This window comes from Elephas maximus, chromosome 9 (assembly GCF_024166365.1).
Source record: "Elephas maximus indicus isolate mEleMax1 chromosome 9, mEleMax1 primary haplotype, whole genome shotgun sequence".
Classification (NCBI taxonomy): Eukaryota; Metazoa; Chordata; class Mammalia; order Proboscidea; family Elephantidae; genus Elephas; species Elephas maximus.
This window is the reverse complement of record NC_064827.1, coordinates 87,597,453-87,624,342: the sequence shown is the minus strand read 5'-3', so window position 1 is coordinate 87,624,342 and position 26,890 is coordinate 87,597,453. Positions and strand designations below refer to the sequence as shown.

At 40.4% G+C, this 26,890-nt stretch overlaps 1 protein-coding gene across 3 annotated transcripts in view; it reads right to left on the bottom strand.

The window, feature by feature from the left end:
- GDA (guanine deaminase) overlaps positions 1 to 26,890 on the bottom strand; it is a 119,006-nt gene that overhangs the window by 49,381 nt on the left and 42,735 nt on the right. For all 3 annotated transcript variants that reach the window (XM_049896660.1, XM_049896662.1, XM_049896661.1), the window contains exons 2-8: positions 21,272 to 21,360; positions 18,646 to 18,817; positions 15,414 to 15,501; positions 11,469 to 11,574; positions 7,773 to 7,800; positions 3,753 to 3,860; positions 1,447 to 1,554 (exon numbers count right to left, since the gene is read on the bottom strand). In XM_049896660.1, coding sequence (XP_049752617.1) covers positions 1,447 to 1,554; positions 3,753 to 3,860; positions 7,773 to 7,800; positions 11,469 to 11,574; positions 15,414 to 15,501; positions 18,646 to 18,817; positions 21,272 to 21,360 — 699 coding nt within the window. The remainder of the gene's footprint in view (positions 1 to 1,446; positions 1,555 to 3,752; positions 3,861 to 7,772; positions 7,801 to 11,468; positions 11,575 to 15,413; positions 15,502 to 18,645; positions 18,818 to 21,271; positions 21,361 to 26,890) is intronic.

Genomic DNA, 26,890 nt, shown 5'->3' with positions numbered 1-26,890 from the left:
TAAAATAAAATATTCACAACCTGTGTACAACTAAAATTAACATGCAAATTGAAGGTTAATATATTAATCATATGGAAATATATGTAAAGGAGGGTGAAGATTATGATGTCGCATTTACATGATTTATGCAGAGTGTTAACATTTCAAATCGGTCATATTCAGATCTCCATTCACATAGTAACTGAAAAGTAGTTTGCTGCAGTAGTAAAACTCTCCTTACAGTTTGTACATTTCCTATAAGGCCAAGGCCAAGGGGTGCATTGTTGCAATAAGGTCTCTCTCTATTCATTTTAATTATCTTAAATTGTTTAATTACAAAAACAATACATGCTCACTAAAAAAAATAATAATAGAGCAATCTCAGGGTGTTCAAATATAAAAAGCAAAAAGTCATCCCTCCAATTTTCTCCCCCAGGAATAGCCACTTATAACATTCAATGTGTGTCTTCCAGACTGTTTTTCTAAGCAGGCACTTCCACATACATATATACACATACACTGAACAACAGTGTACAAACATTCTTCCTTATAAGCCTGTACACTTAATTCTTTGTGACTGTTGCATAAAATTCTAAATTATGCTGCTGTTGCTAGTTGCCATCGAGTTGATTCTGACTCATGGTGACCCCATTTGTGTCAGAGTAGAACTGCTCCATAGGGTTTTCAAGACTATGCTTTTTTGGAAGCAGCTCATCAGGTCTGTCTTCTCAAGAGCCTCTGAGTGGGTTCAAACTAGCTAACCTTTTGGCTAGTGAAGTCGAGTCCTTAACCATTTGCACCACCAAAGGATTCCTAGTCTGAATTATAGAGGCTTTATAATTTAGCCAATCCACCACCGACAGCCATTATGTGTAGTTAATATCAATATAATAAACTCTGGTGATTCAACAGTTAAGCACTTGGTTGCTAACCAAAAGGTTGATGGTTCAAAGGCACCAGCCACTCTGTGGAATAAAGATGTTTCAGTAAAGATTTACAGCCTTGGATGTGCTATGGGGCAGTTCTACTCTGTCCTATAGGGTCGCTATGGGTCAGAACTGACTGGATGGCAATGGGTTTGGGTTTTTTTAGTGTTAGTATGAATATATGGACTCTTTATAGGATGGGTCTCTAGAAATGCACTTACTCACTCAAAGGAATGCACATTTAAATTCTAATGGATACTGTGTAAACCTTCACCGAAAACACAATAAAATATTATTTAAAAACAAAATCCTAATGGATACTATCAAAATGTTCTTGGCCCAAAATCCATCCACACCCTCAATGCAGCCTTTAGATTTCTTTACTGGGATGAAAATTCAGGCTTGTATTTTAGTAAATTAACCTTGAGTTTTACTCTAGTTTGGGAAATATACACGTCACAGGAGTCTGAAGATTACTACTAGGATTTTAAGATTTAACTAACCCTAATTTACATAAATTATGTCCTTATATACAATTTACCTTATTTGTCAGAAGATTGTTTTTGTCATACACATCTGTGTAGTTTTTATAACCAGGGTATAAGTTTTTCACAGCTTCAACTTCATCCTGATTCTCACTTATGTGGCTCTACAAGAAAAAAATTGTATTTTCAGTTTCTTTTTTAATAAAATACCATTAGATACTATAGTTTCTATCCCAAAGTGGTATGGATGGCTTCTACTTGCCTATGTAAGGGACCGCATGGAAAGATAATGAGGATTAGACATGTGATTTTCTTTAAAACAATTATGTATATCATATAAAGTGGGTATATATATATATACATATATATAAAATAAGAAAACTATGAATATCATAAATGTACTCTGTGTGTGTGCATTTTAAGACAAATTCTTCCAAGAAAATCTTCTTAAATTCCAAAATATACCAAGAACAAATAAAAAGCACTCAGCGAAGAAGATCAAGAGCCTAGCTATTTAAGGCAAACTGCCCCTTCTGGTGCTGGCCATTTAAGAAAAGACTTCAGTGGCCATCACAAGGATAGACAGCAGGGTTCACTGGTAAGAAAACTGGGATATGAGTAAAGAGAGCAAAGTTTTAGCCCAAGTGCTGACCCTAGTTATGTGTCTTAGGACAAGTAAGTTTTTTTCTTTATGCCTCCATTTTCTCATCTTTCAAATAAAAGGGTTAGGCTAGATGAGTGGGTTTCCAAATTCTTTTAGCTTTGTATGTGTTGCTCATATGAAAGTTCACAGAAATCCAATACATAAAAGGCATCATAAACAAGCTGCTCCTCAGGGCAAGGCAGGGTTGGAACTCTGAAACCCTGTCCCCATTCTGCCTCCTTTGCTGGCTTCCAGATGAGTGATTTTGCAGAAAACAGTTTGAAAATAACCATACTAGACAATACCTGCAGTCTTCAAGAAAGTGCCCTTAAGAATCCACATGCAAGTAAAACAAGTGAGTCCTAGGTCCCCTCCATTGGCCTTCCAGGGCACCACATAACCTAAGAGGCATAAAGTGTTTTTAAGACACGAAACTTAAGTATAACCAGTCCAACAACCAGTCCAACCACTAGCCTACAAAAATTATGTCGGGACAACCAGTTACAAGTATATATGAGAAATCACTCACAAGTATATTATCACTTTGAAGAATAACAAAGCTCTTTCCTTCTCTCCACATGAGGTAGAGTATGCATACCCAAATAAATAAAAGAAAAAAAAATAACAGGGTTCCAAAAACAGGGTGTTTCTTGAGGAAATTCCAGACCATTGGATGGACATCAGAAGAGAAGAAGAGACCAACGAGAATGAGTCACGTCATTGTAACAAATTTAACACACACACACACGCACTCCTCCAGGAAGGATGTACTTGATTCCGTTGTGTGCCTTTTTATTTTATTTTCCCATGTACTTTAATATTATTTTGATGTTCTTTTTTGAGAAGCAGAAACATTCTGTTTCCAAACTAGAAAATTCATCTAAGGTTTGTCTCCAGGAAAGAACTGTGTGGGATAGAATCAATAATTCATGTATTACAGATCACAAAAGTGGGGAAAGATGAGAATAGTTAACGGGCTCTGAGAAGATACATAGTGAAAAAAAAAAAAAACCCAACTACAAAATGGTAAAGAATCACTATGTTGCCTTTCCCCACCTGCCTTTTCTTATAAGATAGTCAACTAACTCTTTTAAGAGAAGAAATTTTAGTACAGTATGTAATTAAGCTTGGATAGGGGAAGGGGAGCATCCAATTTTAATCCAGCTGTAAGCTTTAAAAAGTGTTTTATTCCTAAATTGCAACAACTTAATGACAAAGTAAGATATACTTTTTGTTCCTGACATTAAATTAAGAAACTTGGAACAAAGGGCCTTTTAAGTGCCTTTTTTTTTTTTTTTTTGGAAGGTGGAAATTAGGTTCTTCTTGCTTTTCAAATAATAGCTTGTTTCTCCCAAAATGAGAGTATAGAACATGGAGAGAAAGTATCAAACAAAGAGAAGTAGGAAAGAAATGTATTAAATGTAGTCTACAGAGAATAGGTAAACAGTCTATTATTGTTCTTGCTCAGTTATTTATGAAGATACCCTTGTCTCTCAATGGATAATCATAGGAGGTGGAGGATAAATGGGGCTTCAAGTTTCTTATCTGTGAAACTGAAGAACAGGATTAGGTGATTTCTGTAAGGCTCCTTCCAGCCCTCTAACACCACAACTCTGGGAGACTTCAGTAGAGGAACTGAAAATTAGTGCCAGGATTTAGGGTATAGAGATGTTCCGCAGGTCCTGAAGAAGAAAATACCCACAGAAGAAAAATACCCACCTGAATGTACAAATCATGGGTCTTGGCAATGTTGCCGAGTTCACTCATCAAAGACTCGGAGCAGGAAAGGGAAAAACGTGGCGTCACTATGGGCTTCACTCTCAAATACTAGAAATAACCAAAAACAATTGATAAGAAAACTATGGATATCATGAACCAGTACTGCATCCAAAATGCATGTCATACAAAAAGATGACTTTATGACTTCATTTTGGGGGGTAGTCCCTCATTCTAAGAGTGAGTGGGAAAACTAGGTTATGTGGAAACAGTTCGTGGCTGAAAAGAAACCAAAAAATCACACCCGCTGCCATGGAGTCAATTCTGACTCATGGCAACTCCATGTGTTTGAAGGAGAGTGTATTCTTTAGCACCAAATTCAATGGGAAAAGGGTGTGTTGTCAATGAAAGGCATTCCCCCCCGCCCACATCCACATTAAGGCTCAGGTGACCTTTATGCAGGTAACTGGAAGACAGAAGAAGTTGTGAAGGAGAGTGTTGGGGAGACAAAACACGAGGTGGTGGCATTCCCCTTTCTACACCTGGTAGAACTGTACTGGCCGTAGCCTCTCTGAGATTGTTCAGTTGCCAGATTGGCTCTGGTTCTACCTGAGGTCAGGGATCAGGCCAGGGAGAAGACCCATTGCAGTGTGGTAAGGGTAAAGATCTATAAAGCTCCACCTAGGGCTCCCAAAGATAGATTGAAAGAAGTTCTAAGGTTTCCTATGGTTTCTAATCAGACCTTAAAAATAGTAAGGGAAGGGTTTGACTTGCCTGTATAAGATCACCCAATGGAGCCTGCTGGGGGTGGGGGCAGAAACAGCACTGTCTCCATAGGATCCTCAACTCCAGGGGTAGCCTGGCTGAGTGCCTACAGACCATGTGACTGCTATATATACATGGACCAAGGCATCCCACCTGAATTTAGAGACCATCTGAAGAATAGATTTGATGCATTGAACACTAGTGATCGAAGACCAGATAAGTTGTGGAATGACATGAAGGATATCACACATGAAGAAAGCAAGAGGTCATTGAAAAGACAGGAAAGAAAGAAAAGACCAAGATGGATGTCAGAGGAGGCTCTGAAACTTGCTCTCGAGCATCAAGCAGCTAAAGCAAAAGGAAGACTTGATGAAGTAAGAACTGAACAGGAGAGTTTAAAGGGCATCTCCAGAAGACAAAGTAAAGTATTATAATGACATGCGCAAAGAGCTGGACATGGAAAACCAAAAGGGAAGAACACGCTTGGCGTTTCTCAAGCTGAAAGAACTGAAGAAAAAATTCATCCCTCGAGTTGCAATAGTGAAGGATTCTATGGCGAAAATATTAAATGACCCAGGAAGCATCAAAAGAAGATGGAAGGAATACACAGAGTCATTATACCAAAAGAATTAGTCGATGTTCAACCAGTTTGAGAGGTGGCATATGATCAGGAACTGATGGTCCTGAAGGAAGAAGTCCAAGCTGCTCTTAAAAAATTGGCAAAAAAAAAAAAAAAGGCTCCAGGAATTGATGGAATATCAATTGTGATGTTTCAATAAACAGATGCAGGGCTCAAGGTGTTCACTCATCTACGCCAAGAAATATGGAAGACAGCTTCCTGGCCAACTGACTGGAAGAGATCCATATTTATGTCTATTCCCAAGAAAGGTGATCCAACTGAATGTGGAAATTATAAAGCAATATCATTAATATCACACGCAAGCAAAATTTTGCTGAAGATCATTCAAAACAGCTGCAGCAGTATATTGACAGGGAACCGCCAGAAATTCAGGCTGGTTTCAGAAGAGGATGTGGAACCAGGGATATCATTGCTGATGTCAGATGGATCCTGGCTGAAAGCAGAGAATACCAGAAGGATGTTTACCTGTGTTTTATTGACTATGCAAAGGCATTCGACTGTGTGGGTTATAACAAATTATGGATAACATTGTGAAGAATGGGAATTCCAGAACACTTAATTGTGCTTGTGAGGCATATTTACATAGATCAAGAGGCGGTTGTTCAGACAGAACAAGGGGATACTGATTGGTTTAAAGTGAGGAAAGGTGTGCATCAGGGTTGTATTCTTTCACCATACCTATTCAATCTGTATGCTGAACAAATAATACAAGAAGCTGGACTATATGAAGAAGAATGGGGCATCAGTATTGGAGGAAGACTCGTTAACAACCTGTGTTATACAGATGACACAACCTTGCTTGCTGAAAGTGAAGAGGACTTGGAGCACTTACTAATGAAGATCAAAGACCACAGCCTTCAGAATGGATTGCACCTCAACATAAAGAAAACAAAAATCCTCACAACTGGACCAATGAGCAACATCATGATAAACGGAGAAAAGATTGAAGGTGTCAAGGATTTCATTTTACTTGGATCCACAATCAACAGCCATGGAAACAGCAGTCAAGAAATCAAAAGATGCAGTGCATTGGGTAAATCTGCTGCAAAGGACCTCTTTAAAGTGTTGACGAGCAAAGATGTCACCTTGAAGACTAAGGTGCACCTGACCCAAGCCATGGTATTTTCAATCACATCATATGCATGTGAAACCTGGACAATGAATAAGGAAGACTGAAGAAAAGTTGACGCCTTTGAATTGTGGTGTTGGTGAAGAATATTGAATATGCCATGGAGTGCCAAAAGAATGAACAAATCTGTCTTAGAAGAAGTACAGCCAGAATGCTCCTTAGAAGCAAAGATGGAGAGACTGCATCTTATATACTTTGGACATGTTGTCAGGAGGGATCAGTCCCTGGAGAAGGACATAATGCTTGGCAGAGTACAGTGTCAGCAGAAAAGAGGAAGATCCTCAACGAGGTGGATTGATGCAGTGGCTGCAACAATGAACTCAAGCATAACAACGATTGTAAGGATGGCTCAGGACGGGGCAGTGTTTCGTTCTGTTGTGCACAGGATCGCTATGAGTTGGAACCAACTCAATGGCATCTAACAACAACAACAACATGGCAGCCAGTGGCCAAGGCATAACAGCTGGACAGTACCTGGGCTTAAGACCAGACAAAGAGGCAGAAGTGGCCAGAGCCAATGTTGACATAATCATCAAGCAGTCCCACAATTTCCAGTTTCATGCCCTCCATGAAGTCCCCCTCCCCAGAAACTAGTCCTATGAAATTAGAAGGACCCAGAGTTTGCGGGGAGGGAGGCATTGAGAAAGCTGTCCTGAGACCTGGGCAAAGACTAAGTTGTTCACCCCTTAAAAAAAAAAAAAAAACCATTGCCATTGAGTCAATTCTGATTCCTAGTGACCCTAAAGGACAGAGTAGAACTTGCCCCATAGAGTTTCTGAGGAGCTCCCGCTGGATTCGAACTACTGACCTTTTGGTTAGTAGCTGTAGCTGTTAGCCACTACACCACCAGGGTTTCCATTCATCACTTAGCTCAACTAAAAACTTAGTGGACTGGGTCAAATTTAGCCACCTGACTAAATTTAGTTCTCCCTCTACGTATAGGCATAGGAGTTTGGGGCCAAGAAAAGTGCTATGAATAAAGCAAGCTTCATGTTTGCACATATCTGAATGGTGATTGCTTAAGTATTATTTTGTTAGTCGCCGTTGGTCAGCTCCAACTCACGGTGACCTTATGTAGAAAACGAAACATTGCCTGGTCCTGTGATATCTTCACGATTGTTCCTATCTTTGAGTCCGTTGTTGTAGCCATTATGTCGATCCATCTTACTGAGGGTTTCCTTCGTTTTTGCTGACTCTGCTTTGTTTAATTAAACCTACCAAAATCAGTTTTGATTTCCAAATTGTGTTTAATACAAAACACAGAGGGTTGGGTGAAGAGCCACAGTTGCCTTCAATGAAAGGGAAAAACTATCTGACCTGAGCTGAGACGATGAATTTTCTGTGAGAACATTTTCAGGTTCTAGGCACATTCTTCACACATGCAGTTAACCAAACACACACAGGCTAATCTCTACCAAACAAATTGGCAGTGAATCCTACAACAAATGCCACAGCAATCCAAAAATAAGCTGCTAACAAGTTTACTTACGTTCCTTTGAAGCATTTCTGACACAAATCTGAAATAAAGCAACAAACGGGAAGTTAGGAAATCTAGACATTTTCAAATAAATTTTAAAAGGATGAAAAAATGATCCTTACATGCCCTAATTTCCATGCAAACATTTCTAACACCGCACATGTTTTCAGCACCGCTCATTAAAGATTAACAAGTGTCGATTCCTTTCTCATTTGCAGCCCCAAAATCATGGAGAAATGTAATTATCATCTAAAATCAGCTGGACTGTTAACTGAGTATTGCCACAGCACTCAAATTATCCTACTAGCTTAAGCTCTGTTTGGCAGATATCGCAATGTGTGACTCTCCACGCATATTAGCGTTGTGAAGTCCTAGGCACCTGGAGGTATGTATAAGCTATGGGGGCTTTTCTGCTCCTAATTTTCCTAAAGCAGAAAACTAACTCACTCACACAGTATCATCATTTCTTTCCAAGACCAGAGTCTCACTGGGGATGAATGTCAGAGTGAGGCAGTAAGAATAGGCCAGAGGGGGCTGTGAGGCACAGGGAGACTGGGGTGGAGAGTCTACTAGTCACACCTGCAAAGACAGAGGCAACTGTAAAAAACCAGTTGCTGTCCCGTCGACTTGGACTCCAATTCATGGCAACAGCAAGTGTCAGAGCAGAGCTGTTCTCCAAAGGATTTTCAATGGCTGCATTTTCAAAAGTAGGTTGCCAGGCCTTTTCTCTGAGGCACCTCTGTGTTAACTCCAACCTCTGACCTTTTGGTTAGCAGCCAAGCACATGAACCTTTTGCACCACCCCTCCAATGGCCATTGTTGAGCCTATGAAATGGTTACTTCTGCCCTGGCTGTGAGTTTAAAAGTAAACTTACAAAAATAAATTTACTTTTTTAAAAAAGGGATGACTTTCTACTCAACTCTTGTCCAAAGAGATGTGAACTAGAAAACACAAATATACATGAACACATACCCTACACCCACACCCCTATTTTTTGAAACAATTTTATAGGGTTATAATTTGCATACCATAAAACCAAAAACCAAACCTGTTGCTATATAGTGGGCTGTGACTCATAGCAACCCTACAGGACACAGGAGAACTGCCCCACGCACAGCAAGTAAGAATGAAGAAAAATAAAGATACAGGGGAAATATCAGCCCAAAGGACTAACGGACATCTACCATGGCCTCCATCAGACTGAGTCCAGTACAACTAGATGGTGCCCAGCTACCACCACTGACTGCTCTGACAGGGATCACAATAGGGGGTCCTGGACAGAACTGGAGAAAACTGTAGAACAAAATTCTAACTCAGAAAGAAAGACCAGACTTGCTGGCCTGACAGTGACTGGAGAAACCCTAAGAGTACGGCCCCCGGACACCTTTTCAGCTCAGTAATGAGGTCACTCCTGAGGTTCACCCTTCAGCCAAAGACTGAACAGGCCCATGGAACACAACAAGACTAAAGGGGCACACCAGCCCTGGGGCAGGGACTGGAAGACAGGAGGGAACAGGAAAGCTGGTAATAGGGAACCCAGGGTTGAGAAGGGAGAGTGTGGACTTGTCGTGGGGTTGTTAACCAATGTCATACAACAATGTGTGTACTAACCGTTTGATAAGAAACTAGTTTGTTCTGTAAACTGTCATCTAAAGTACAATAAAAAAATTAAAAAAAAAAAAAAGAACTCCCCATGGAGTTTCCAAGGAGTGGCTGGTGGATTCGAACTGCTGAACTCTTGGTTAGCACCTGAGCTCTTAACCACTACACCACCAGGGCTCTACATACCATAAAGTTCACCCATTTTAAGTGTGCAATTTAATTATTTTTGTTAAATCTATTGAGTTGTGCAACCATCATCGTAATCTAGTTTTAGAACCTTTCATCAGCCCATTGAGAACCCTTGTGTCCATTTACAGTTAATAGCCACTCCTACCCTCAACCCCAAGCAACCTCTAATCGACTTTCTGTCTCTGATTTGTCTTTTCTAAACATCTCATAGAAGCCCTGATGGCACAGTGGTTAAGTGCTCAGCTATGAATGGAACCTTGCTATATGAGCCTGGATCCTTTCACTTAGCATAACATTTCCAAGCTTCATCCATGTTTTAACATGTGTCAGAACTTTTTATGGCTGAATAATATTCCATTATATGGATATACCATATTTTTAATTGATATATAATTTTATTAAGATTCCAACCATAATTTCAATTAGAAACTTTTTTTATTGTGGTGAGTATATACATAACAAAACATTTGCATTTCAACATTTTTTAACACCTTTTTTATGTGTACAGTTCATTGACATTCATCATGTCACGCAACATTAACCCTCTCCATTTCCAGAATTTTCTATTGCTCTTAACAGAAGCTTAGTGGATATACCACATTTTGTTTACTCATTGATGGATACGGGCATACATTTTCATGTTCATATTTTCATAGGTTTTGTTCTTATATGTTTCATAGAAATGTGGACATATGTTTGTGCGGACAAACGTTTTCATGTCTCTTGCACTCCACTACTTTTCATGATTCTACGTGCATATCGCACTCTGTTCTCTGAGGTGGAGGTTTTCCCAGAGCAGGTTGTCCACCACCGCTGGCAAACCCAGCTCTATGCCCAGCGGCAGCAGGAGCAAAGACCCTTGGTCCCTCCACATCGTCTCTTTCTAGCTGTGTGTATCACCATTGGGCATCCTAGAATCTTCACTGCAGGCTGCACAGAGAGGCCCTGCCCCGCCGTGAGCACACAGATGTGGTGCCAAAGCAGGAAAGGAATTAACCTGAAGGCCCTCCCTCCTGGATCTCTGCACTTCTCCTTGCAGAGGTGTTCTTTCAGGTCAGGTCTTTGAAGAGGAGCTAGTCAAGCTCCCTGCATTGACATGGTATGGCCGTTCCAGATGTATCTAGAAGAACCTCTCTCTTCTCATAGTAGGACAGAATACTAGTGAGGGGATGCATATGCCTCCTTGGGAAAATACCGAAAGGCTACAGAGTAAAATACCAATATCGATAACTTTAAGCAGTTGGATTATGGAGCTCTTTTTTCTTCTTTGTACCTTTTTGTGCTTCTCCAAAGAGTATATATTACTTTTGTAATAAAAAAAAAAAAGTAAGATCCTTAAGCAGCCTTTAAATGTTACTAATTTTTCCTAACTCTCTGATATTTCATCCCACAAATGATTTCTCACATTCACATCGTTTTTAAATACACACCACAGCACATGGTTGGTTGCTTCCTTGCTCGCTTGCATGCACTCTCTCTCTCTCACCTTTTTTATGCATTTACGTTGAACGTGAGGCAAGGGTTTATGTTACGGTAGAAAGAATATTGAATTTAGAGCCACTGACGCTGGTTTCCAATCCTGGGTCTGCCACTTAAAAGCTGAGGCCTTGGTCAAGTCATTTAGCCTATATGAGACTCAGTTTTCTTAGCATGAAAGACAGACGGCCTTAAAGGCGAGGATTAATCGTGGCCTTGCAGGGGGAGGCTCTTTGTAAATTGTGAATGATGATCAATGGTTGAGCAGATTCACTGTAGACTAGCTGTCCCATTTTGCACTAAACAGAACATTCTGAATCATTGTGTGTACATCTCACCCGCGTAACACCTGTACCTGGTTTCCTCTTTCCATCTCTAACTCCATCCCTGCAGCAGAGGGACCTGCCCACAAGCCAAATCAAGACAATGGAGCATCTTACCTCTCAGTCTCCTTGACTGATTCCTCAGTGGTTTCCTTGTATTCTGGAACAGTGTTGTTCAAATCCATGCACACTTTGCCCACAAATGCTCGCTGCCCAAATTTATCTGTGAAACACACACACAAAGTCTAAAATCATGTTTCATTCCCAACAGCACTTTTTCTGAGCCTTTAAAATTCTTACGAAAAACATAAGCCAGAATCTACAAGATTACCCATCATCATGACATTCGAGAATAATAACAATCACCACCAAAACCCAATTTGCTGCTGTTAGCTGCCATCAAGTCAACTCCAACTCATGCTGACTTTATGTACAACAGAACAAAACATTGCCTGGTCCAGTGTCATCCTCATAATAGCCAGCAAGTTCAAGTCCATTGTGGCAGCTACTATGCCAATCCATCTCACCAAGAGTCTTCTTCACCCTCTCTGATCCTCTATGTCACCAAATATGATGTCCTTCTTAGCAAATGATTTCTCGTGGTGACATATCCAAAGCAAGCAAGTTGAACAACATTCTACTGTGATCCATAAGGTTTTCATTGGTTAATTTTCAGAAGTATTGCCAGGCCTTGCTTCCTAGTCTGCCTTAGTCTGGAAGCTCCACTGAAACCTGTCCACTGTGGGTGACCCTGCTGGTATTTGAAATACTTGTGGCATAGCTTCCAGCATCATGGCAACAGACAAGCCACCACAGTGCAATAAACTGACAGATGGGTGGTATCCACTAAATTTAGTAGGTAGTAAAATTTCCTCTATCTGTCACTCCAACCCACCCTCTCCCCCATACCCACTCCCAGGGTATCTAGATAACAACTAGGGTTTTTCACTGATTACTGAGCTTTTCCTTTTACTTATACAGTTTATCTGTGTCTTTACTAAAGTCATAACTATCGTGTGCTTTCATTTTATCTTCATGGTAGAGGATTAGACGGCCTGTGATCCTGTGAAACATTCTATTAGTCACTGACACGCCTACAGTCTGTTTCTTCTCCCCCCCTTACCACCCCATAATCTCCTTCCTGTTTCCTGCTCTACCCTCCTCGTTGTTGAGTCCCTCTCTGCATTCTTACTCCCTGGTCTAGTGATAAAAACATGGATGTTGGGTGTTGGACAGACTTAGATGTGTCTCCTTACTCCTCCCAGGACAGCAGATGTATTTGTGTAAGGTCCAAACCTATATGTGACCAGTTTCCTCTGCTATGTGCAACCTTATGTTACCAGTTGCTAGAAAAGGACATAGTTGGTAGAGGGTCAACAAAGTAAGCACTCAATGAGATGTTGTTGTTGTTAGGTGCCATCGAGTCAGTTCCTACTCATAGTGACCCTATGTATAACAGAATGAAACACTGCCTCGTCCTGCACCATCCTTACAATTGTTGTTATGCTTGAGCCCATTGTTGCAGCCACTGTGTCAATCCATCTCGTTGAGGGTCTTCCTCTTTTCTGCTGACCCTGTACTTTACCAACCATGATGTCCTTCTCCAGGGACTGATCCCTCCTGACAACATATCCAAAGTATGTAAGATGCCGTCTCACCTTCCTTGCTTCTAAGGAGCATTCTGGTTGTACCTCTTCCAAGTCAGATCTGTTCGTTCTTTTGGCAGTCCATGGCATATTCAATATTCTTCGCCAACACCATACTTCAAAGGCGTCAATTCTTCTTTGGTTTTCTGAGATAGATTGACACGATAGCCACAACAGACTCAAACATTACCAACAATCACGAAGATGGAGCAGGATCTGGCAATGTTTCCTTCAGTTACACTGAGGTTGGCATGAGTCGGAGCCTACTCAACGGCAATTGACAACAACAATGAGAAATAAAGGCAATAATGTATACAAAATGTCTGGCACACAGGATTCAAGAAAGATACTGCCTCTATTCTTAACAGTAGAAAAGTCAATGTTATTATCTGTGAGGGGTTTTATTTACTCCTGCTAGCTCATTTGTCAGTGCTAAAGAACCTAGTCCTCATTAGAGGGGCTGGAGGAATTCTATTTCAGCTGCAAAGTTGAAGCCACACTGGGCAATGTTAATTTTTTTTAGAATTTCTCCACTCCTGTCATATGAGTCTTTGAAAAGTCTTCCTGCTGCTCTGCCCTCTGTCATTCCTTAAAACATCACTTTCATCATGTAACTCACCTAGCTCAAAACCTTTGTTGAGTCTTTGATGTATATTCAAGCTCCTTCACAATTTGAGTCATCTCATCTGCCCAATCTAATCTCCTACCCCACCATGAAATGAATTCTCTCTTTCAGTTAAACTACTCTGCTCCAGGTTTCCTGGATCCACTGTCAGTAGTCCTGTCCCCATAGCTTTGTCCCCATCATTTCCCCTGCCTAGAAGACATTTCCCTATCCCCCCATTTTTTCTTCCCTTTAAAGCCCAGCTTAAAGGCCCCCTTCCTTAAAGTCATCCCAGATGCTGCAGTCCCGGGCTCTCTCTGCCTCCTCTGAAAAAGGCAGTATTTCTTTATCGTGCCACACACTGGGACTGTGGCATAAACCACCATGGTCAGCAAGCAGTCCCATCAGTGTGTCAGCCAACAAGTATTAACTGTGCACTTGCTATGTGCCAGGTGCTATTGTTGTTGTATGCCGTCTAGTTGATTCCAACATGGTGACCCCACGTGACAGAGTAGAACTGCTCCATAGAATTTTCTTGGCTATAATCTTTACGGAAGCAGATTGCCAAGTCTTTCTCCTGTGGAGCCCACCGGCTGGGTTCGAACTGCCAACCTTTCAGTTAGCAGTTAAGTGCTTAACTGTTGCACCACCAGGGCTCTTTCCAGGCATCGAACTGGGTAGAAATGTTGGGACTACCAGCCTGAATCCAGTTTCAGCTCTACTTACTAGCTGTGTGACCTTGGGTATATTACTTAATCTCTCTGTGCATCAGTTCATCCACCTGTAATACTAGGACATTAATAACTGTCTCATAAGGCTGTTTTCAAGGAAGCAGAGATAATCTATGTAGAATGGTTCACAGGACGCCAGGCATCTTGTTGTAGGGTGCTGTCGAGTCTGTTCCAACTCATAACGAACCTTGGGTACAACAGAACGAAACACTGCCCCGTCCACTAATAGATCTTTGCAGTTGCTTCTCCTCATTTTGAGTGGTGCCACTTCAGCAAATGAAGGTCCTGAAAGCTTGACTCCATCCACGTCATTAAGGTCAACTCTACTTTGAGGAAGCTGCTCTTTCGGAATAGTATTTTGAGTGCCTTCCAACCTGAGGGGCGCATCTTCTGGCACTATATCAGGCAAAGTTCCACTGCTATTCATGATGTTTTCAGCAGCCAGTTTCTTAGAAGTAGACTTCCAGGTCCTTCTTCCTAGTCTGCCTTAGTCTGGAAGCTCCACTGAAACCTGTCCACCATGAATGACCTTGCTGGTATTTGAAATACTGATGGCATAGCTTCCAGCATCCTAGCAACACGCAAGCCATCACAGTACAACAAACTGACAGATGAGTGGTGGCCAGGCATCCAGTAACAGCATTATACCTGTTACTACAGTTATTAATCACTGTGCATGGGTGTCCCATCTGGCTCCTCAAGGGCAGAGACTACTTTCTGTGTCACCGTGTTCCCAGCATCTAGCACAGTGTCCTGAGTCTAGACAATAGCCAAGACACGTCTATTGATTATAAGTGCTGCTGCAGCTAGAATTAGTAAATCTAAAAAGCTAAATGAATCCACAAAATGCAGACCCGTAGACATGAGTCTGGAATCAAAAGCCATAAGGAAATAACCAAATTACTTTAACAATATTAAACATTCAAGGGCCATTGTAATACAGGGCATTTAATTACCCATAAGAAATGCAGTGCTCAAATTTTACCAAATAAAAGTACTGCCCACAAGTATAAACTGTTGCCAGGTATGGTCTGGCTGTCTTTGCCTGATATGCCCATAAATCAAGCTTTCATCTGCTCACCTGTAATTTCCGCGAGGAGCAGGGATGAGTCAGTGTGAATTGTTCCGAAATAACAAGCTGTAGTTGTTCCATTCTTTAGTGTTCTCCTCTAAAAATAAATCACAAAAACCATGAATCGTGTGTGCCCAAAGAAGTCACATGGCATATACGGAAGACAGAATTCTAGTTTTTAATTTTAAAATGTTTTTATTTAAAGGTATGCCATCTTGACATGGAACATAGTTATAAGGGAAATAGGAAAAGCATTTATATTCTGGAAGTGTTAGCTGGAGGATAAGTTGATACTTTTGATTTCCTAGAGTCACACAATTCCGTTTCAGAATTCATCAAATGGTATCAATTCCTTATTTCTTAGGATCGGTTAAGTCTACCAAACCCTGCTGCAGCTGGGAGTGATACAACTGGTTTTTTGGTTATCCTTCTTCCTACAGTCTGTGCCCAGGCTCCCTGGGCCCCTGTTGAGCACTAGGAGTTCACGAGCTTTAGTGGAGCTACTCCATTAATGACTATTTTGTATTTTTACCATTTATGTAGAAATCTACCAGAAGCAACACCAGACTGTTTGCCGTGTTTCCTGACCTTGCCTCAGCCTTCGATTCTTGTCAAGAAGGGTTTTGAGACCAAGCTTTAGAAGCTCAAAATAGATTCCCAATTTAAGAGGACTATGAACGTCAAGGTTAGTAGCAATGGCCTCTTAACAGATTAGATAATTTCCTGTGAGGCAAAATAGGAAAGAAAAAAAAAAAGTGGTCTGATCTCCTTCGTTTCACCTTGTATCTTAATGACTTGATACCTTCTTCGAATTAGTTGGATTTATCTTTACTTATCTGCTAAATCTTTGATGACCCCGCAGCACGTGTATATTCACTGTATTACCTGGGTGAATATTTACAAGTAGTTTGGCTTGCACATTCACCAAGACCGGATCTTCCTGTCCTGTCCTTTGACTACAATTTGGGCAGATTACTTATCTTTCTAGTCTTTTGAGTTCATTTCAGTCCAATTTGAATCTGCAACCTCTCACCTAGTTTAAAATATTTAAGGTAGATACTCTCAGGTTGACTTGCTGAGATTAAAAAAAAATAATCTCAGGAGATGTTTGCTAATATATACTTCAAATAACTCGCCAATTCAATAATCACAGTCATCATCCACGGAGCAACATGCTGGAGTCCTGATTGCTCAAGTCTAGGACTTTATTCAGGGGTGCAGAGGGCATACAAAAGAAATCTCGGTTCTATTCATAGGTACCTTCTTTAGCAACCCTTGACATAGACACAGGAAGCCTTCAGCCTAGGGACAGGTTCTGGTTAACAGCCTCAACTGTCTCACACAGATGTCAACATTACCCTCACCTAACCCAACTGTTAAATGTGTGGGCTTGCCTGGAATCAGAAAGAGAGGTATTTGCACTGCAAAGGCTTGTCAGAAGTAAAACCTGACCTCCTTCACTGACATCAAATGCTTAAACAGATACTTAACATACCTCAGATGTAAGAAGTAATATTTACGGAGCTCTGCCTGAAACACAGATAGTCCTACATACTCAAACTCTCTACATGTCAGAGACAGACAAATTTGGACTTTATTAAGTTTACTGAGCTACATTTTGACAATACAGACTCTACCCACATTATTGGGGTTAATTTTCTTAAATTTTAATACGACAAATACATATCCTTTACCTTAACAAATACTTTCTTTTTAATCATATATGCAATATAAATTTCACAACTGATTTCCCCCTCTGGATCAGCTGCTAAAAACTTAAAGCCAAATTTGTGGCAAACTCTAACAAATGCATAGACCCCGAAGCATACATTTTCCCCTCGGTTTTATTTTAGGTTTCCTCTCCTCATTTTTTCCCTTGCTGTGATTTTGTGACTAATTTTCTTTTGTGGTATACTATGCAATTTTAAGCTATCTCAAGATCTTTTTAGAATAATGTGAGGTATAAATAAATGTTGAGAATAAAAAAGATTTGGCGTGGTTAACACACTTCGTTATTAACATAGTGCACCAGCAACTTAATACACAGCTTTAGTCCTTCTCAGTTTTTCTTGTGTCATGTGGATGCAGGCTAAATATGTAAGATCCACAATTGCACTGAATCTGTGATGAAGCAAGGGAAGCGTGTAAATGTTCGCGCTTGCTTTTACCCTTCAAGGCTTGAATGATGAACGACCAGAGAAACTGGCAGACCGGGTAAGTCATTATGTAAGGCTTGTAATACTGTCACCATCACGTAGCCAATGCCTTAGGAGAAAAATCATCAATGGATCCTACAAACAACTAGCAGTGTCCAGACTAAGCATCCTGAATGACAGGAGTCAGCAGTCAGATAAAAAGCTATCTTGCAGCCTTCACTTCTCTGCTAAAGAGGCTGTTTTGAGTGGCTGAGTGGGTGGGAGTAGGGTTGGACTGGAAAGAAGGAAGCTGTTTTTCTTAAGAGAGTAGAAGGCAGGACATTATCAGAGCCTTCAAAACACAGTTGGCACTACAACCACTACAGCCACTGTTGAATGACTAAACTGGCCCCATGGTCCCCTCTAGTGGTGCAAATGCTCAAGTCACATTTCCACGTGTCCTGCAATATGGCACCCTTCTGTTTTCCCTAGCTGGGAAGTTACCAAAATAGTGTGATGTCCTTCTAACAGTCCTTTGACATTTTAATTTTAAATTTTTGAGTTTTTTTTTTTTTTTAAAACAAACACATACAACACTTATCATGTGCCAGGCACTATTCCAAGACTCTCAAAAATACTGACTTGCTTAATTCTCTTAACAATCCTATGAAGCAGGCACTATTATCTTTACTGCTGCAATTGAGAAGAGAGTCATAGACCTTTCCAAAGGTCACACAGCTATTCCACATGACCCTCAGAACAGCACCGGGGATTGGCAGGAATAGCAGAACACGTATATGTACCCCACCCCAAAAAAACCCTATATGTATATGTATTAAACCCAAATTTGGTAAAGTAATACCTAAGAGGTAGGAGCCCATAAGAGTGGAGATTTGGGAACTTGGGTTCAAGTTCTCTCTTTGCCGCTCATCAGTTACGTAAGTGAGGGGGTCACAAACTCCCTGGACTGTGAAATGACTAAAAGTTCCCTATGGTCCATCTGGCTTTAACTACCTGTATTTTATCATTTAAATCTGCCCAGAGAAATGGGTGTTTGTATAGATCACAGAACGTGATACACCAGTATTCATAAACAGGATACTTACGACAACTCTGGTATATACTTCTTCAGCAAAGTCGACGCTCTGAAATTTCTGCTCTATAGGATATGTGTATTTGGCCAGCCACTCCAAAAGTGGCAGGTCTACATTGCTTCCAGCAAATGAATACTGAGAAGCATGGATGTGTGTATCAACAAGTCCAGGCATGAAGAATTCACTGGAAATTAAGATGAGAGGAAAATAATAACATCTTTAGTCATTTTCCGTATCTTTACATCACATTTTATCTCGACAAGGATTTAATAGATCAGCACACAGGTTTACAGCTGAAACATCAGAGAACCGTAAATGTTCCTATTATTTTGTTGTCGTTAGCTGCCGTCGAGTCGGCCTCAGCTCCTGGGGACTCCATGAACAATGGAACGAAACATTGCCTGGTTCTACGCAATCTCCATGATTGGCTGCGGATCAGACAATGTTCCATTGTTAACGACACGGTTCTCATTGGCTGGTTTTTGAAAATAGATTGCATAAAAACACAAGGGCATAAAACAAACGATAACAGCTTTTCTTTATTTAAAATGTGGGTTATTTCGTTCATCATGGATTTTTTGCATTAATTTTGATTTTTAAAGCTATTGCATTAAAATATTTTGTCTTGATTACCGAGTTTTTTATCCGCACACCCCCCCTCCCAGCTTAAATTTTGTTCCTATGGTAAATGACTCGCTCATCTCACCCTAATCCCAGCACTACAAACCTTGTCCATAGCCCTTGGCCGTAATCTGATCCACTCCTGCCAAGACACTGCCCACCATTGTTGTTAGCTGCAGTTGAATCCATTCCAATTCATGACGACCCCATATGTACAGAGTAGAACTGTTCCATGGGGTTTTCAAAGCTGTGACCTTTTGGAAGCAGACTGCCAGGCCTGTCTTCCAAGGTGCCTCTAGGTGGGTTTGAATCACCAACCGTTCAGCTACTAGTCAAGCACTTAACTGTTTTTGCCATCCAGGGACTGCCCACAGTGCTCCGGTTATAATTTTCACTTTTTAAGAATCCACTTGGTGCTGAGATAGGCCTCTACATACCTGGGTATTGGGCCAAGTCTATTAAAAAATACTATCAGAGACATCATTTTCTACGGTATTTTAATCATGAGACATAAAGAAATTCAACTGCTCATATTCTGTGTTTGATATTAGAATCCCTTTGCATTTTAAATATGACTTTCTGTTATAGGCCTCAGTCTTCCACCAAAGTGTGAATTCTTGCCTTACCGCTTCTCTGTATGTAGTGTTTACAGGGCCCCTGGGATCTGCACTTTCCATGGATTTAACTCCAAAAGCAGCCTCATAAAAAGGAGCAAAAGGATGCGAAGACCCACAGATATGTTCATCCACTCCACCTCCCAAACCTCCTTCTAATCCCTCTATCCCGAAGGCATGCGAGCAGGTGACTATAAATGTCAGTTTTTCTTCAACATCTCTTCTCATGAAAATCTAGTAAGAGGAAGCAGAAGGTAATGTCAGAAGTTCCTGCATTAAATTTCCATGCCCGTTGCCAGTGGGCTTCCAAGCCTAAAGAGAGACAGCAGGGAGAGGGAAGGAGGTAGGAGATGGGAATACAGCTGCAATTGTAACCAAACTCTGTTCCTCTGGACTATGACCAGCCCCTCTGCTGCAAAGCTTTAGGGGTAACCCAATTCACAGAGCCTCAGCATGAGAAGGGACTTTCATACTCACCTCCGACAATGCTTTTGTTTAAAAGCTTGTAGAGAAGGCAAGCTCAAAGAGGAGAGTGACTTGCTTTAGATCTAACAGCTAGAAAGCTGTAGTGCAAGGATTCAAATTAAGTATTTGAATTCGAAGTTCAATGTTCCTTGAACTACATGACTAAAGTTACATCCCTAGTTACGCAAGTGTTTTCCGAGTGAAAGTACCAGTTCTACTGACTTTGCAAACACACTTGTCCTGACACAAGATAAAATATTTGATTTTTAAAAATGATTTTTACTGTTGTAAAACAGCTAACATGGCTATGAAGAAGTGGGCCAATTACAACAAACATGTCTTATACAAATATTAAAAACCACTAAAAGTAATTGGAACATAAAATCTCAGCTTAAACACACTTCTGCAGACCCTAATCATGCTGTCAGCATACCTGTTCCTCCTTCCCCTCCAATGTTTTATCTATATCATGTTGGAGCTCTGATGGCACAGTGGTTAAGAGCTACAGCTGCTAACCAAATGGTTGGCAGTTCGAATCCACTGGTTGCTCTTGGAATCATAGCCCCCCTCCCCATTTACTTTCTTTATAGAAAGTATCAGTCTATCCCTGTGGTGCTAACAATCTGATTACTTGTTTACTGTCTGTGTCTGCCATAGGCTGTAGGTCTTATGAGGACAAGGACCTTGTAGATCTTTTCAGTTCCAGATCCTAGTATGTGTACATAGTAGGTGCACTAAATATTTGTCAAAGAAATAAATGACTAATGACAGCCTCTAGTTCTCAAAGTTTCTGTTCTTCAGCTGCCTAATCTCTATCTTCTCCTTCCCACCTCGCCTTTCCAAAAACAAAAAGCATCCTTGTCTCTCAGGCAGGTTTCTTGTAATCTGAGTTTAATTAATAGCATCAAGCAGAAGGAAAGAAGTTGGCCATGACTTACTGGTGGCTCAGTTCTCTTATTTCACATGGCTTGAAGCACCACTCTTTGGCCAGTTTTTCTTGTTCAGATGCTTCTTCTACAAACATTATCTTTAAAAGAAAGAGCAAAAGAAAAGGGTCACAAATTAATGAACCTCAGCCTTGGTTGCCATTAAATATCTAAATCTTTTAAAGAGACTACACTGTAGCTGAGCTATTTTCCAAGGTCTTTGGTAACAAATGGGATTGAGTTTAGAGATAAAACAGAGAAGGGTGTGCCTTTGGTCACCAGAAGAATAAAGTGGTAAAATTTCTCCTTTTCTGCTGCAGTACAAGTGGTCACTGATTAACAACACATTTGAGTTACGACAAACCGCACTTACAACAGTCTTTTTTTGTACATCTTAACAATCTTGCAGCATGTAATTTGCTGATGTTATAACCCAGATGATCCAGAACCTTCCACAAGTGGAGTTATTACTGCAACTGACAAAATGCCAATGTTGTCCAACTCTTCTTCATCGTCAGAGTAAATTTTTATGATTTGTGTATTTTTTTATGTATGTATTACTAAAATGTATCTGTAACTTTATATGCAATGTTTCCAACCCCCAAAGACAAATAAAGATTGGATTTGTAAAGATATTGATAACAAAGGGCAATAATAATGAAAACTAAAAAAAAAAAAGAGGTATTCGACTTACGTCAGAAACGACTTATGACAGAGTTGTCAGAATGGAACCCGTCATAATTGGGGACTACCTATATAGAAATAAGTAAGGATTCAAATCTATAATTTGAAGATACAGGGTATTAAAAATGGTGAATTAATATCTATTTCCCTCCTACCTCTGAAAATGATTAAAGGAAAAAATTGGTTATAGAAATATTACCTCACAGCAGATTAAGCACATATTTTAGTTAGCTGTGCTGGGAAATCCAAGACTAGAGTGCAGTGGTAGTGAAATCATGGGGCAACTTATTAACACTAAATATAATTGCCATCACTTGTTTGTCTGTCTGTGGTATTGTGGTCGCTTAGTGTTGCTCTGATGTTGGAAACTATGCCACTGATATTTCAAATACCAGCAGGGTTACCCATGGTGGACAGGTTTCAGTGGCGCTTCCAGACTAAGACAGACTAGAAAAAAAGGCCCAGTGATCTACTTCTGAAAATTAGCCAATGAAAACTTTATGGGTCACAACAGAACATTGTCTGGCTTGTTTGCTTTGGACAGTACATCAGAAAGGATCAATTGTTGGAGGAAGACATCATGTTTGGTGAAGTAGAGGACCAGCGAGGGCAAGGAAGACTCTTGGTAAGATAGACTGGCACAATAGCAGCAACAATGGACTCAAACATGCTGGTGATTGTGAGGATGATACAGGACTAGGCAATGTTTCAATCTATTGTAAATAAAGTTGTCATGAGTCAAAGTTGACTCAACAGCAGCTAACAACAACAACAAATATAATCACACATAAAAATTGTCTGACGATTGATTTTCCATATGAACTATGCTGATGTTTTGATGCTGGACATCTACTATAAAGAGGTCTGCTGTGTTTTTTTAGTTCTGTGTGTAAGAGACACTACAGTGAAGTGAGGTAAAACAGCAATCTTTAATTGTGAGGTCTGAAGCCCATGTCCAATAGTTGGGTGACCTTCACAGGGTTTCTTCATGTTTCTTGGTCTGGTGCCCATCTGCAAACTACGGGTAACATCAGTACATAGTACACAGGGCTATTGTGAGGACTAGGAGTCCTGGTGATGTAATGGTTAAGCACTCAGCTGCTAACCAAAAGGTTGGAGGTTAGAACCCGCCAGCCGCTCTGCAGGAGAAAAAACCTGGAGATTTGCTCCTATAAAGATTAGCCAAAAAAGAAAACCAAACTCGTTGCCATGGAGTTGATTCTAACTGACAGCGACCCTATCGGACGGAATAGAACTGCACCATTTCTAAGACTAAATCTTTATGGAAGCCGAAGCAGATGGCCACATCTTCCTCCCACAGAGCAGCTGGTGGGTCCAAACTACTGACCTTTTGATTAGCAGCCAAGCACTGTGCCACTAGGGCTCCCCCTATAAAGTTTACAGCCTAGGAAACTGTCCTAGTCATCTAGTGCTGCTATAACAGAAATACTACAGATGGATGGCTTTATCAAACAATAGTTTATTCTCTCATAGTCTAGTAGGCTAGAAGTCCAAATTCAGGGCATCAGCTCCAAGGGAAAGCTTTCTCTGTCGGCCCCAGAGGAAGGTCTTCATTATATGTAAAATATATTCATCCCATCATATCATAGACAAAGTTTTAAATCAGCTCCAAGTCCAAAATCCAAAAATTCTACCTCATCTGTGAAATCTAGAATACAATTTATCCGCTTCCAAAGTACAATGGTGGAATAGGCACAAGTGAGACATTTCCATTACAAATGGGAAAAACTGGAGGGAAAGAAGGGATAACAGACATCAAACAAGTCAGTAGAACACATTACATTAGCCCTCAAAGCTTGAAAATAATCCTCTGTTCTCTGAGACCACTGACACAATGACCCTGCCCTCTAGACTCTAGGTATTGGCCACACTCTCCAGATTCTGAGTAGAGGCCCCTCAGCTCTGGGTTTTGGATCTACCTTTCCAGGCCCACTAGGACAGCAACTCTGCTCCCTTGGCTTTAGGCGTACCATTCTCCTAGTCCATCTGAGTGGTGACTCCACCCTTGGAAACACTGGAGGCCATGGCTCCACCTTTTGAAACCCCAAAGGGTGTGGTCATACCCTTTGAGACTGAGGCAGCTTGGCTTCCTGTGTTCCTGGTCTCTTCAGCTTCTGCTTCCTGGTTCCTTGGCCTCTTGAAGAAAGCAGCACTGGGAGCAGAGCATGTCGTTTGGACCAGAGGTTCCTGCACTGAGAAGCTCCCAGAAGAGCTTCCCAGAGATTGATGACAAAGACCTTGCTCTAGAGCTGACAGAGAAAGACCTCACCTGGAGCAGCACTAGATGACTAAGACAGAAACTGTCATATATGGTCACTCTGAGTCCGAATCCATTCGATGGCACACAATAACAACCACAACAACAACAACATTGTGAAGGCTAAGTATAATAATTCTGGTGAAGTAAGGACATCTCTGAAACATGTTAAAAGCTAGATAAATGATGTGTATTATTAAATCTTTTGTAAGTAGAGTGTGATAGCTTTCTCTATTAAAATGGACTGTAAAGCTAGAAAGGACAAGAAAGAATAAATTACTTATACAGGAAATTCCTGTCATATTTTTAATGTAATATAGTGAGAATAGATGTTTCATGAAACATGAAATAAAACTGGTTGATAAAATATATCTAGTTAATTAGAAGCAAGTCAAGACACATCAGGAAAAATAACCTGTTTGTGGAACTGAAGAGAAAATAAGGTCAATATTGACTTCTTCAATCATTAAGATACCTTTAAAGAAAAAATAATTAAGGATACTGGTCTAAAGTGAAAATGAAAAGCATACATGATCAATTAAGGAAAAGTGATTTGAGAGTCCTAAAAATATTTGGAAAAGAGGAATAAAAAAACCTCAAAGCAGATACATAATTAATTAAAAAAGACAGAATTTGTAAGTGTATCTCTGACCTGATTTACTATAAAAACTGTAAATAAAAATGTCATTTGTAAAGCACTATACTCACACATTTGAAACATACTTGAAATAAATTATTTTTGAGGACAATATAAATGATAAAAATTTGTTCTAAAGTAATACAAAAGCTGAATTAACCCATAACTTTAGAAGAAACTAAGGACGTTTCCTTAACGAAAGCTCACAGTTCAGCACAGCGCTGTCCAACAGAAATATAATGGGAGTCACGAATTCAAGGCACATGTGTCATTTTAAACTCTCTAGTAGCCATGTTTTTTAAAAAGTTAAAGGAAAGAGGTAAAATTCATTTTAATAACATGTTCTACTTAACAAAACATATATAAAAGTTTGCCATTTCAACACAGAATCAATGTGTTGCTGTTAGGTGCCGTTGAGTCCATGTCCACTCATAGTGACCCGATGTGACAGAGAAGAACTGCCCCACAGAGCTTCCTAGGCTGTATAATCTTTACGGGAGTAGGTCACCACGTCTTTTTACCTCAGAACCATTGGGTGGGTTTGAACCACCAACCTTTTAGTTAGCAGCTGAGTGCTTAACCATTATACCACCAGGGCTCCTAGAATCAATATAAAAGTTACTAATTTTACATTGTTTCTTTGTACTGAGTCTTTGAATCCAAGGTGTATTTTGCATTTAAAGTACATTCCAAATTGGTCACGAAATTTTCATCAGAAGTGTCTGATCTGCATTTAGGTCCCATGAAATTTTAAAAGAGGATATTCACATACCCAGGTTATTCCAAACACACTTAGGTTTTCCAAAGTTGAAATGAGTATAAATTTTTTAATGCGAATGTAAATTTATTTAAAATATAAAATTTAACTCCTTAGTTGCACTAGCCCCACTTCAGGTACTCGTATTCACACGTGGCTGCAGTACTGGACCACGCAGGTTCACTGAATTTCATAGCGAAGTCCTTTCAAACTCACTAAGACCAGGTAACGTCTGTGCTATGGAAAGAGGTCCTGAGAGCTTCAGACCAATGCTACTTGTTAATTAACAACATAGATGCAAAAAATATCCCAAATGATATGCTGGAAGTAAAAAGCAAAAGTATATTTTAAAAAATAATTCAAAGTATCTGTAACACATAAGACTTCATTATTTGGGAAATGTCTTCTGTCAATTCATAGCAGAAGTTTAGGAGTTAGGCAAAGACCCAACTTCTCAAAGATTGCTGGAATAAATCCACCTACCCCTCATCCCTGTTTTTTTCAGCCAACACCCAAACTACAATCCACCTGCCCCTTGGGTACACACCAGGGATCTTGATCTGCCCCATTACCATCATAAAGCTCTACACTCCTTGACCTTGACCAAGCTCCTCACCTATCAAAACGCATCACTGTGACTTCTGTTAGTGTCCCTCCGCAAGCAGCAAACTCCCCTGCATCTTCAGCATCTATGTTGAGCTTTTCCTGGTGCCGTCCCTCCAGGACATGGCTGCCCCATGCCTAGCAAATTTTCAGTACCAGTCGCCATGGAGTCAACTCCAACTCATGACAACCTATGTGTGTCAGAGTAGAATTGTGCTCCCCACGGTTTTCAATGGCTGATTTTTTTGAAGTAGACCTCCAGGCCTTTCTTCTGAAATGCCTCTGTGTGGACTCAAATCGCCAACCTTTCTATTAGCAGCTGAGCTCATTAATCATTGTACCACCCAGGGATGCTATGCTTACCAAATAGGTTATCATAAACCAGGGCCAGGCAGTGAGTTTGGTACCTTCTGTTACTTCATGGCTATTTCCAAACCATTTTTTCTCCAACTTCTTATAAATAGACATATCTGTTCCTTTGCAACGTGCCCTTTTCAGGTATACCATCTTTCCTCTCTCATTGATGCTCTCCTCTACCAACCTTCTCATTCTCTAAATTTGTTGATGCCTGGCTCACAGTTTTCTCTCCACTCCAAGCCCTGTCTTCATTGCTTATAATTTCAATATCAACATGGACAACTCTTCTAATACTCATTGTCAGTGAAGTCAACC